Raw genomic sequence first — 12,998 nt, 5'->3', positions numbered from 1 at the left:
TATTTATCTATTTATCTATTTATTCATTTTGCTTTGTCGCTGTCTCCCGCGTTTGCGAGGTAGCGCAAGGAAAACAGACGAAAGAAATGGCCCAACCCACCCACATACACTTGTATATACATACACGTCCACACGCAAATATACATACCCATACTTCTCAATGTACATATATATATACACACACAGACATATACATATATACACATGTACATAATTCATACTGTCTGTCTTTATTTATTCCCATCGCCACCTCGCCACAATTGGAATAACATCCCCCTTCCCCCCTCATGTGTGCGAGGTAGCGCTAGGAAAAGACAACAAAGGCCCCATTCGTTCACGCTCAGTCTCTAGCTGTCATGTAATGATGCCCGAAACCACAGCTCCCTTTCCACATCCAGGCCCTACAGAACTTTCCATGGTTTACACCAGACGCTTCACATGCCCTGATTCAATCCATTGACAGCACGTCGACCTCGGTATACCACATCGTTCCAATTCACTCTATTCCTTGCACGCCTTTCACCCTCCTGCATGTTCAGGCCCCGATCACACAAAATCTTTTTCACTCCATCTTTCCACCTCCAATTTGGTCTCCCACTTCTCGTTCCCTCCGCCTCCGACACATATATCCTCTTGGTCAATATTTCCTCACTCATTCTCTCCATGTGCCCAAACCATTTCAAAACACCCTCTTCTGCATTCTCAACCACGCTCTTTTTATTTCCACACATCTCTCTTACCCTTACATTACTTACTCGATCAAACCACCTCACATACACATATTGTCCTCAAACATCTCATTTCCAGCACATCCACCCTCCTTCCGCACAACTCTATCCATAGCTCACGCCTCGCAACCATACAACATTGTTGGAACCACTATTCCTTCAAACATACCTATTTTTGCTTTCCGAGATAATGATCTCGACTTCCACACATTCTTCAAGGCTTCCAGGATTTTCGCCGCCTCCCCCACCCTATGATTCACTTCCGCTTCCATGGTTCCATCCGTTGCCAGATCCACTCCCAGATATCTAAAACACTTTATTTCCTCCTGTTTTTCTCCATTCAAACTCACCTCCCAATTGACTTGACCCTCAACCCTACTGTACCTAATAACCTTGCTCTTATTCACATTTACTCTTAACTTTCTTCTTTCACACACTTTACCAAACTCAGTCACCAGCTTCTGCAGTTTCTCACATGAATCAGCCACCAGCGCTGTATCATCAGCGAACAACAACTGACTCACTTCCCAGGCTCTCTAATCCCCAACAGACTTCATACTTGCCCCTCTTTCCAAAACTCTTGCATTCACCTCCCTAACAACCCCATCCATAAACAAATTAAACAACCATGGAGAATCACACACCCCTGCCGCAAACCTACATTCACTTAGAACCAATCACTTTCCTCTCTTCCTACACGTACACATGCCTTACATCCTCGATAAAAACTTTTCACTGCATCTAACAACTTGCCTCCCACACCATATATTCTTAATATCTTCCACAGAGCATCTCTATCAACTCTATCATATGCCTTCTCCAGATCCATAAATGCTACATACAAATCCATTTGCTTTTCTAAGTATTTCTCACATACATTCTTCAAAGCAAACACCTGATCCACACATCCTCTACCACTTCTGAAACCACACTGCTCTTCCCCAATCTGATGCTCTGTACATGCCTTCACCCTCTCAATCAATACCCTCCCATATAATTTACCAGGAATACTCAACAAACTTTCTTTCTTTTCTTTTAAACTATCAGCCATTTCCCGCGTTAGCGAGGTAGCGTTAAGAACAGAGGACTGGGCCTTTTTTGGGATATCCTCACCTGGCCCCCTCTGTTCCTTCTTTTGGAAAATTAAAAAAAAGAAAAAAAACAAACTTATACCTCTGTAATTTGAGCACTCACTCTTATCCCCTTTGCCTTTGTACAATGGCACTATGCACGCATTCCGCCAATCCTCAGGCACCTCACCGTGAGTCATACATACATTAAATAACCTTACCAACCAGTCAACAATACAGTCACTCCCTTTTTTAATAAATTCCACTGCAATACCATCCAAACCTGCTGCCTTGCCGGCTTTCATCTTCCGCAAAGCTTTTATTACCTCTTCTCTGTTTACCAAATCATTTTCCCTAACCCTCTCACTTTGCACACCACCTCGACCAAAACACCCTATATCTGCCACTCTATCATCAAACATATTCAACAAACCTTCAAAATACTCACTCCATCTCCTTCTCACATCACCACTACTTGTTATCACCTAACCATTTGCGTCCTTCACTGAAGTTCCCATTTGCTCCCTTGTCTTACGCACTTTATTTACCTCCTTCCAGAACATCTTTTTATTCTCCCTAAAATTTAATGATACTCTCTCACCCCAACTCTCATTTGTCCTTTTTTTCACCTCTTGCACCTTTCTCTTGACCTCCTGTCTCTTTCTTTTATACGTGTCCCACTCAACTGCATTTTTTCCCTGCAAAAACCGTCCAAATGCCTCTCTCTTCTTTTTCACTAATACTCTTACTTCTTCATCCCACCACTCACTACCCTTTCTAATCAACCCACCTCCCACTGTTCTCATGCCACAAGCATCTTTTGCGCAATCCATCACTGATTCCCTAAATACATCCCATTCCTCCCCCACTCCCCTTACTTCCATTGTTCTCACCTTTTTCCATTCTGTACTCAGTCTCTCCTGGCACTTCCTCACACAAGTCTCCTTCCCAAGCTCACTTACTCTCACCACCCTCTTCACCCCAACCTTCACTCTTTTTTTCTGAAAACCCATACAAATCTTCACCTTAGCCTCCACAAAACAATGATCAGACATCCCTCCAGTTGCACCTCTCAGCACATTAACATCCAAAAGTCTCTCTTTCGCGCGCCTGTCAATTAATACGTAATCCAATAACGCTCTCTGGCCATCTCTCCTACTTACATAAGTATACTTATGTATATCTCGCTTTTTAAACCAGGTATTCCCAATCATCAGTCCTTTTTCAGCACATAAATCTACAAGCTCTTCACCATTTCCATTTACAACACTGAACCCCCCATGTATACCAATTATTCCCTCAACTGCCACATTACTCACCTTTGCATTCAAATCACCCATCACTATAACCCGGTCTCGTGCATCAAACCACTAACACACTCATTCAGCTGCTCCCAAAACACTTGCCTCTCATGATTTTTCTTCTCATGCCCAGGTGCATATGCACCAATAATCACCCATCTCTCTCCATCAACTTTCAGTTTTACCCATATTAATCGAGAATTTACTTTCTTACATTCTATCACGTACTCCCACAACTCCTGTTTCAGGAGTACTGCTACTCCTTCCCTTGCTCTTGTCCTCTCACTAACCCCTGACTTTACTCCCACGACATTCCCAAACCACTCTTCCCCTTCACCCTTGAGCTTCGTTTCACTCAGAGCCAAAACATCCAGGTTCCTTTCCTCAAACATACTACCTATCTCTCCTTTTTTCACATCTTGGTTACATCCACACACATTTAGGCACCCCAATCTGAGCCTTCGAGGAGTATGAGCACTCCCCGCATGACTCCATCTGTTTCCCATTTTAGAAAGTTAAAAAAAATACAAGGAGGGGAGGATTTCTGGCCCCCGCTCCCGTCCCCTCTAGTCGCTTTCTACGACACGCGAGAAATGCGTGGGAAGTATTCTTTCACCCCTATCCCCAGGGATAATATACGTATATATATATATATATATATATATATATATATACATATATATATATATATATATATATATATATATATATATATATATATATATTTATATATATATATATTTATATATATGCATATATATACACATAAACACACACACACATACACACACGCACACACACACACACACACACACACACACACACACACATACATATATATACATATGAAAAATGTAAGAAACAATTTAGAAAACAAACTTCTAGATTGAAATGAAAAGAAAAAAATGAATGTCACATAATGGTTCAACCTCTGGCTATGGAAAAAGGAAATGTTTAATTTATTTCATGAATCATACATACATTAAATAACCTTACCAACCAGTCAACAATACAGTCACCCCCTTTTTTAATAAATTCCACTGCAATACCATCCAAACCTGCTGCCGTGCCGGCTTTCATCTTCCGTAAAGCTTTTACTACCTCTTCTCTATTTACTAAATCATTTTCCCTAACCCTCTCACTTTGCACACCATATATATATATATATATAAATATATATATATATATATATATATATATATATATATATATATATATATATATATATATATATATATATTTTTTTTTTTTTTTCATACTATTCGCTATTTCCCGCGATAGCGAGGTAGCGTTAAGAACAGAGGACTGGGCCTTTTTTGGAATATCCTCACCTGGCCCCCTCTGTTCCTTCTTTTGGAAAATTAAAAAAAAAAAAGAGAGGGGAGGATTTCCAACCCTCCGCTCCCTCCCCTTTTAGTCGCCTTCTATGACACTCAGGGAATACGTGGGAAGTATTCTTAATCCCCTATCCCCTGGGATAATATATATATATATATATATATATATATATATATATATATATATATATATATATATATATATATATATATATATATATATATATATATATATATATATATATATATATATATATATATATATATATAATGTGAATAAGAGCAAGGTTATTAGGTACAGTAGAGTTGAGGGTCAAGTCAAGTGGGAGGTGAGTTTAAATGGAGAAAAACTGGAGGAAGTGAAGTGTTTTAGATATCTGGGAGTGGATATGGCAGCGGATGGAACCATGGAAGCGGAAGTGGATCATAGGGTGGGGAGGGGGCGAAAATTCTGGGAGCCTTGAAGAATGTGTGGAAGTCGAGAACATTATCTCGGAAAGCAAAAATGGGAATGTTTGAAGGAATAGTGGTTCCAACAATGTTGAATGGTTGCGAGGCGTGGGCTATGGATAGAGTTATGCGCAGGAGGATGGATGTGCTGGAAATGAGATGTTTGAGGACAATGTTTGGTGTGAGGTGGTTTGATCGAGTAAGTAACGTAAGGGTAAGAGAGATGTGTGGAAATAAAAAGAGCGTGGTTGAGAGAGCAGAAGAGGGTGTTTTGAAATGGTTCGGGCACATGGAGAGAATGAGTGAGGAAAGATTGACCAAGAGAATATATGTGTCGGAGGTGGAGGGAACGAGGAGAAGAGGAAGACCAAATTGGAGGTGGAAAGATGGAGTGAAAAAGATTTTGTGTGATCGGGGCCTGAACATGCAGGAGGGTGAAAGGAGGGCAAGGAATAGAGTGAATTGGAGCGATGTGGTATACCGGGGTTGACGTGCTGTCAGTGGATTGAATCAAGGCATGTGAAGCGTCTGGGGTAAACCATGGAAGCTTTGTGGGTATGTATATTTGCGTGTGTGGACGTATGTATATACATGTGTATAGGGGTATGTTGGGCCATTTCTTTCGTCTGCTTCCTTGCGCTACCTGGCAAACGCGGGAGACAGCGACAAAAATATATATATATATATATATATATATATATATATATATATATATATATATATATATATATTTATATATATATTCATGTGAGAAACTGCAGAAGCTGGTGACTGAGTTTGGTAAAGTGTGTGAAAGAAGAAAGTTAAGAGTAAATGTGAATAAGAGCAAGCTTATTAGGTACAGTAGGGTTGAGGGTCAAGTCAATTGGGAGGTAAGTTTGAATGGAGAAAAACTGGAGGAAGTAAAGTGTTTTAGATATCTGGGAGTGGATCTGGCAGCGGATGGACCCATGGAAGCGGAAGTGGATCATAGGGTGGGGGAGGGGGCGAAAATTCTGGGAGCCTTGAAGAATGTGTGGAAGTCGAGAATATTATCTCGGAAAGCAAAAATGGCTATGTTTGAAGGAATAGTGGTTCCAACAATGTTATATGGTTGCGAGACGTGGGCTATAGATAGAGTAGTGCGGAGGAGGATGGATATGTTGGAAATGATATGTTTGAGGACAATATGTGGTGTGAGGTGGTTTGATCGAGTAAGTGATGCAAGGGTACGAGAGAGGTGTAGTAATAAAATGAGTGTGGTTGAGAGAGCAGAAGAGGGTGTTTTGAAATGGTTTGGTCACATGGAGAGAATGAGTGCAGAAAGATTGACAAAGAGGATATATATCACAGAGGTGGAAGGAAGGAAAAGCGGAAGACCAAATTGGAGGTGGAAGGATGAAGTGAAAAAGATTTTGTTCGATCGGGGCTTGAACATAGAGGAGGGTGAAAATGTGTGCGAGAAATAGAATGATTTGCAACGATGTGGTATACCGGGGTCGACGTGTTGTCAATGGTTTGAAGCAGGGTATGTGAAGCATCTGGGGTAAACCATGGAAAGTTTTGTAGTGCCTGGATGTGGAAAGGGAGCTGTGGTATCGGTGCATTATACATAACAGCTAGAGACTGAGTGTGAACGAATGTGGCCTTTGTTGTCTGCTCCTAGCGCTGCGTCGCTGGAGGAAGGGAGGGAGGGGGGTATGGTATTTCGTGTGTGGCGGGGTGGCGATGGGAATGGATGAAGGCAGCAAGTATCGATATATACATGTGTATATATGTATATGTCTGTGTATGTATTTGTATGTATATGTTGAAATGGATAGGTATGTATATGTGCGTGTGTAGGCGTTTATGTATATACGTATGTATGTGGGTGGGTTTAACTCGGACCCGAAACGGCACAGTCTAACATGGTTTTATTAAGTGTAGCACCGCATGACTCAGTGATCGTAACGATCGTATTGGCTACGGGGTTGAGACAAGGAAAACCATGTTACCTGCTGTGCACGTGACGGCCGAAGGGCAGTCGTCAGGGGCTTTTATTGAAGGGAACCAGGAGCCAGCCCCACCCTGATCTGCCTCATCTCGACTGTGATCGGGAAGAGTGACCACATACAACTCATCTTGATTGGTCAAAGCCGGACTGTCACGCCCTCATCCTGAGTGTGAGTGGCCGGAGGTCTAAGGTCCGGCCCTGAGATCACCGAAGGCCTGGCCCTGCATTTTGCCGGTTGGTGCCGCAGGCGAGGAAAAATTATGAGGACTGTGTGACGAGCATGACTTGAGTGTCGATTCAGCGTGGGGGTGTGAAAGTCCAGCGTGCGTGGTAACGGCCAGGAATCCATTAAAACCCGGGGTCACCACTTGGTCTACCTATAAGCTACATTACCTACAACACACAAGTTCGTAACAATAGGGTTACAAATATACAGACCTAAGGTTCAAGCAAGGTGGTCTGGCCTGAACGCGAAAACGAGAAACCTCAACAACTAAAAAAACCCTTGAAAGCATCAGAAGAAAAGGATAGCAAAGCAACGGCTCCCCTCCCCTCCCTCCACCCACCTCCCCCACTGCCTCCGGCAGACGCTGGTTGGAAAACAGGAAGAAAAATTACTTTGGAGGAATTTTCTACAGGAAAGTCATAAGGCAGAATGAAAATGAATATGTCATGTATCCCATCACCAAAGACCTGGTGTTATAAAGACAATATCAAGGATAAACTTAAGCTCTAGCCTCTCGACTTATCATGCATATATGATTCCTGATGTTGCAGAATGATACAATATTTCTTATTTATTCTCTCAAAGCAGGTGACATGGGTATGTTGGTATGATACGACAACCTGGCCAGGGAGAGATCAGTGGTTGAGAAGGTAGCATGATATACCACTGCGTTATGATGACTGATTACATGAATTATTCAATACCAGAACCTGACGGATGATGATCAAGCCAAGTTTGGAGGATATTATGAGTACTGCAGTGAACAACAGTTTCTGGGAGCTTATCTTTGCATCAATAATGTCATTGGTAAAAAAAATATTTCGTACAGTCCAGATTAAGTCAGTGACCTCTAAGTTTTAATGGACCACCTCTCGTCCGTAATGGTGGCGCTGCTGTACAGAAATGTTCATTATCGACGTTGTAGAATCCTTTAAGTATTTTGAAACATTTTCATGATTTGACCCGTAGGCGCTTCCTGCTTAGGGAAAACAAGTTTAATTCTCGCTGTCTCTCCTCATATGGTTTGTTATGCAGGGAAGGAATTGATTTAGTTGCTCTTGCCTGCACTACCTCCAATCTCAGACCATCCTTACTTAAATGTGGGGCTCAAAACTGCACTGTATATTCGCGGTGTGGTGTAAGTGGACGTACATATAATGACAATATCACATCCTTGCTTTTGTAGATAAAGTTTCTGTTTATAAATCATAACATCATATTTACTTTCTTGGTAGCTTGTTGGTAATGCTGGGAGAATTTCAAGTTATCGAAAAAGTGACCCCCTAGGTCTGTCACACTAGTGGTGTTCTTTATCTTGTGGCCCATCAGTTCATAATCAATTTTATATTTTAGGTTTCCTACGTGTAACAGCTGATATTTATTGACGATAAATGAATGGCATTTGTCTTTTACTGGACTATTCAGGGATTTTCTCTTGATCACCTTGTAATCTTCGCCTATCTTTTATAGTTGATATAGAATTGCTGATCTTGTTTAATGTGCACATTTGGACACTAAGTCATTTAGCCCTACGTCAATACCGTTGACATAATGATGAAAAGTATAGGTCAAGTACGGATCCCTCGGGGACCCCACTAGTAACAGGTCCATCACGACACTGCTTCCTATCACGTGATCAGGCTTCAGCCCGATTTCCTATGTAAGTAGTAATCACAAGGCCCGGACTTTGTGCATTGATTTAATGTGGGGGACTTTGTGAACTACTTTCTAGAAGTGCAGAGATATATCTATTACTGTTGTTTTGTCGTGAGTATTGAATAATCTATTATATAATTCAAGGAGGTTTATAAGGCATGATCTGCGCTTTCTAAAATCATGCTGTTTATTATTGACCAGGCTGTGTTGTTCCAGATAGGCTAAGATTTTACCTCCAATAATCAACTCCAGAATTTACATACAATTGATGTGAGGCTAATAGGAAGGTGATTACCAAGAAATTAACGGCTTCCCTTTTTGTGCATATGACTGCCATCTGCCAGTCTCCAGTTCTGTGGGACTATTTCATCCCGGACTGATTCATTGAAAATCTGGGTTAACGGTTCGGTAATTTCGTGTTTGACGTCTTTAATCACTCGTGTATAGAAACGAGCAGAACCTGGGCTTTCATTAACCTTCAGCTTATCTATCTGTGTTAGTAATTCCTTAACTATTTCGGTAGATTCTTGCATTGTGTAAGTGCTATTCATCACGGTCTCAAAATTCGTGTCCTTGTGTTCTAGCTTAACAACAGAACTTAAAAACTTGTTGCTATTTTATTATCATCCACAATGGGTTTCCCATCCTATTCCACTCCTCATGTGTTCATCGATACATCTATGAAATCTTTTAGGATCTCTATTACTATCTCTTACCATATTCACTTCATATTCTCTCTTGGCTTCTTTGATAAGGACTTTCACCTGTCTTCTGATTGTATTATACTGCGTTACAATATTTGGATCACTGTCTTATTTCTTAAGCTTATAGATTTTATTTCTGCGCCGTATAACTCTTGCAGTATCTTGGGAGTACCTTGCAGGCTCGTTCTTGGTTTTGTTGTTTTTGTCGTGCCTGGTAATGAAAGTGACTTGATGTAGCATAAACTGACGTTTAAAACTGGCTCATAATTCCTCTGGGCATGAACCAACAAGGGCGAAACTCTTTACTGTGTCGTGCAGCCCATCAAAATCCGCTCCTTATAAAGTTAGGGGTAACAGCACTGGTTTAAGGGAGGTGTTGTTATTTACGTCGAACCTAACCATGTTATGTTCACAAGTGCCTGGATGTTAGAATAACATAAGAAGTAATGACACTGCAAGAGGCCTATTGACCCTACTTCTTACCTTACTCTCACCTACCAGGAATGGCGTCTACCTCGCTATAGCTTACCTTCTACGCAAACTTCGGGACCATGTCAAGAGTGGTGTTGTTACAGTACATTACCTGGAGCCTTCTGGCCAACATGACCCTTGTGCTGTTCATGTTCCTCAAATCAGCCACCAGCCAGCCAGGGGAGCCTATGAAGATGCCAATGTACTGGCCAGAACGACTGATCTACTGACCGTGTCCGGAGAGAATCCTATAACATCCTGCCTAAGGTCAGCATCTTCATAAGATATTGTCAAGAAGTCGAATTTCATTCTGACAATGGTGTTTGATTTCATTCTGACAATGGTGTTTGATTTCATTCTGACAATGGTGTTTTATTTCCTAATTTCATGTAATCGATGTTTTGTTGTTCTTTCTGTTCACATGCATAATACATGGAAAGGATCGAGTACGGGTGAACATTTAGTACAGTAGAACTTTATTTTGGGTTCCTTAATCCCAAGCCCGCAGCTAGACAACGAGAGAGTGGGTGGTGTTTAGGGTAGCGGTGTATACACATGTGGGTGAATTGTGGAAGCTGGGATGTGGATGTTTGAGGTAGGGAAGTATGAGGTGGGTGAGAAAAGGCAGATGCGTAGAAAGTGCCTCCAGGGTAGGAATATAGAGGATTTGGAGGAGTACAAGAGAAATTTGTAGGTTACGAGAATGGCTTGAGAGCTCAAAATTAGGGAAAGTATGAGAGTATCGATAATTAAAAAAAAAAAAAACCTAGGAAGTGTTTCGGGGGATGAATTTTGTAAGTTGATGAACAAAGCAAATGTGGAGGATAATGGGGAGAGGGGGGGGAGGGGGGTAAAGGAAGAGAAACGATGAAAAGGAAATGAACTGAGAATACTCAGAGAATATTGAATGGGTTAGATGATAGGGTGGCGGATACAATCTACTTAGGATGAAATGGTATACAGTGTGAGGGAGCATCAGTTATCAGCAAGTGGTAGATGCAACATACGCCTTGAAAAGGTGGTGTTGGTTGCCACATAATGTATGTCTTGATAAGGTGGTGATGGTGCCTGCCACATACTGTATGTCTTGAGAAGGTGGTGCTTGCCATATAATGTGTGTCTTGAGAAGGTAGTGGTGGTGTCTGCCACATACTGTATGTCTTGAGAAGGTGGTGCTTGCCACATACTGTATGTCTTGAAAAGATGGTGGAGGTGCCTGCCACATACTGTATGTCTTGATAAGGGGTTGGTGGTGCCTGCCACATACTCTATGTCTTGAGAAGGTGTTGGTGGTGCGTGCCACATATTGTATGTCTTGATAAGGTGTTGGTGGTGGCTGCCACATACTGTATGTCTTGAGAAGGTGGTGCTTGCCATATAATGTATGTCTTGAAAAGATGGTGGTGGTGCCTGCCACATATTGTATATCTTGATAAGGTGGTGGTGGTGCCTGCCACATACTGTATGTCTTAAGAAGGTGTTGGTGGTACCTGCCACATACTGTATGTCTTGAAAAGAAGGTGCCTGCCACATACTGTATGTCTTGTTAAGGTGTTAGTGGAGCCTGCTGCATACTGTATGTCTTGATAAGGTGTTGGTGGTGCCTGCCAATACTGTATGTATTGAGAAGGTGTTGTTGGTGCCTGCCACATACTGTATGTCTTGAGAATGTGGTGATGTGCCTGTCACATACTGTATGTCTTGATAAGGTGGTGATGGTGCATGCCACATACTGTATGCCTTAAGAAGGTGTAGGTGGTTCCTGCAACATACTGTATGTCTTGATAAGGTGGTGGTGGTGCATGCCACATACTGTATGCCTTAAGAAGGTGTAGGTGGTGCCTGCCACATAAGGTATGTCTTGATAAGGTGGTGTTGGTGCCTGTCACATACTGGATGTCTTGATAACGTGTTGTTGGTACCTGCCACATACTGTATGTCTTGATAAGGTGGTGGTGGTGCCTGCCACATACTGTATGTCTTGATAGGGTGGTGGTGGTGCCTGCCACATACTGTATGTCATGATAAGATGATGGTGGTGCCTGCCATATACTGTATATCTTGATAAGGTGGTGGTGGTGCCTGCCACATACTGTATGTCTTGCGAAGGTGGTGCCTGCCACATACTGTATGTCTTAAGAAGGTGTTGGTGGTGCCTGTCACATACTGTATGTCTTGATAACGTGGTGTTGGTGACTGTCACATACTGTATGTCTTGATAACGTATTGTTGGTTCCTGCCACATACTGTATGTCTTGATAAGGTGGTGGTGGTGACTGCCACATACTGTATGTCTTGATAAGGTGGTGGTCGTGCTTGCCACATACTGTATGTCTTGATAGGGTGGTGGTGGTGCCTGCCACATACTGTATGTCTTGATAAGATGGTGGTGGTGCCTCCCACATACTGTATATCTTGATAAGGTGGTGGTGGTGCCTGCCACATACTGTATGTCTTGAGAAGGTGGTGCCTGCCACATACTGTATGTCTTGATAAGGTGGTGGTGGTGCCTGCCACATGCTGTATGTCTTGAGAAGGTTGAGCCTGCTAAATAATGTATGTCTTGATAACGTGGTGGTAGTGCCTGCCACATACTGTATGTCTTGATAAGGTGGTGGTGCTAGTGCCTGCCACACACTGTATGTCTTGATAAGGTGTTGGTGTTACCTTGCCACATCCTGTAAGCCTTGACAAGGTGGTGGTGGTGCCTGCCACATACTGTATGTCTTGATAAGTTGTTGGTGGTGCCTACCACATACTGTATGTCTTGATAAGGTGGTGGTGGTGCCTGCCACATACTGTCTGTCTTGATAAGGTGGTGCTGCTACATACTGTATGTCTTGATAAGGAGGTGGTTGTACCTGCCACATACTGTCAGTCTTGATAAGGTGGTGCATGCCACATACTGTATGTCTTGATAAGGTGGTGGTGGTGCCTGCCACATACTGTCTGTCTTGATACGGTGGTGGTGGTGCCTGCCACATATTGTATGTCTTGATAAGGTGTTGGTGGTGCCTGCCACATACTGTATGTCTTGAGAAGGTGGTGGTGGTGCCTGCCACATACTGTATATCTTGATA

The 12,998-nt window shown here is 42.2% G+C and overlaps 1 protein-coding gene across 1 annotated transcript in view; it reads left to right on the top strand.

The window, feature by feature from the left end:
* The window catches only part of LOC139752247 (uncharacterized), a 119,665-nt gene that overhangs the window by 86,384 nt on the left and 20,283 nt on the right, over positions 1 to 12,998 (top strand). The window contains exon 5 of the mRNA XM_071668281.1: positions 9,949 to 10,185. Within this exon, the coding sequence (XP_071524382.1) occupies positions 9,949 to 10,185 (237 nt within the window). The remainder of the gene's footprint in view (positions 1 to 9,948; positions 10,186 to 12,998) is intronic.

This window comes from Panulirus ornatus, chromosome 12 (assembly GCF_036320965.1).
Source record: "Panulirus ornatus isolate Po-2019 chromosome 12, ASM3632096v1, whole genome shotgun sequence".
Classification (NCBI taxonomy): Eukaryota; Metazoa; Arthropoda; class Malacostraca; order Decapoda; family Palinuridae; genus Panulirus; species Panulirus ornatus.
The sequence above is the reverse complement of the archived record's forward strand: the minus strand, read 5'-3'. Positions and strand labels throughout refer to the sequence as shown.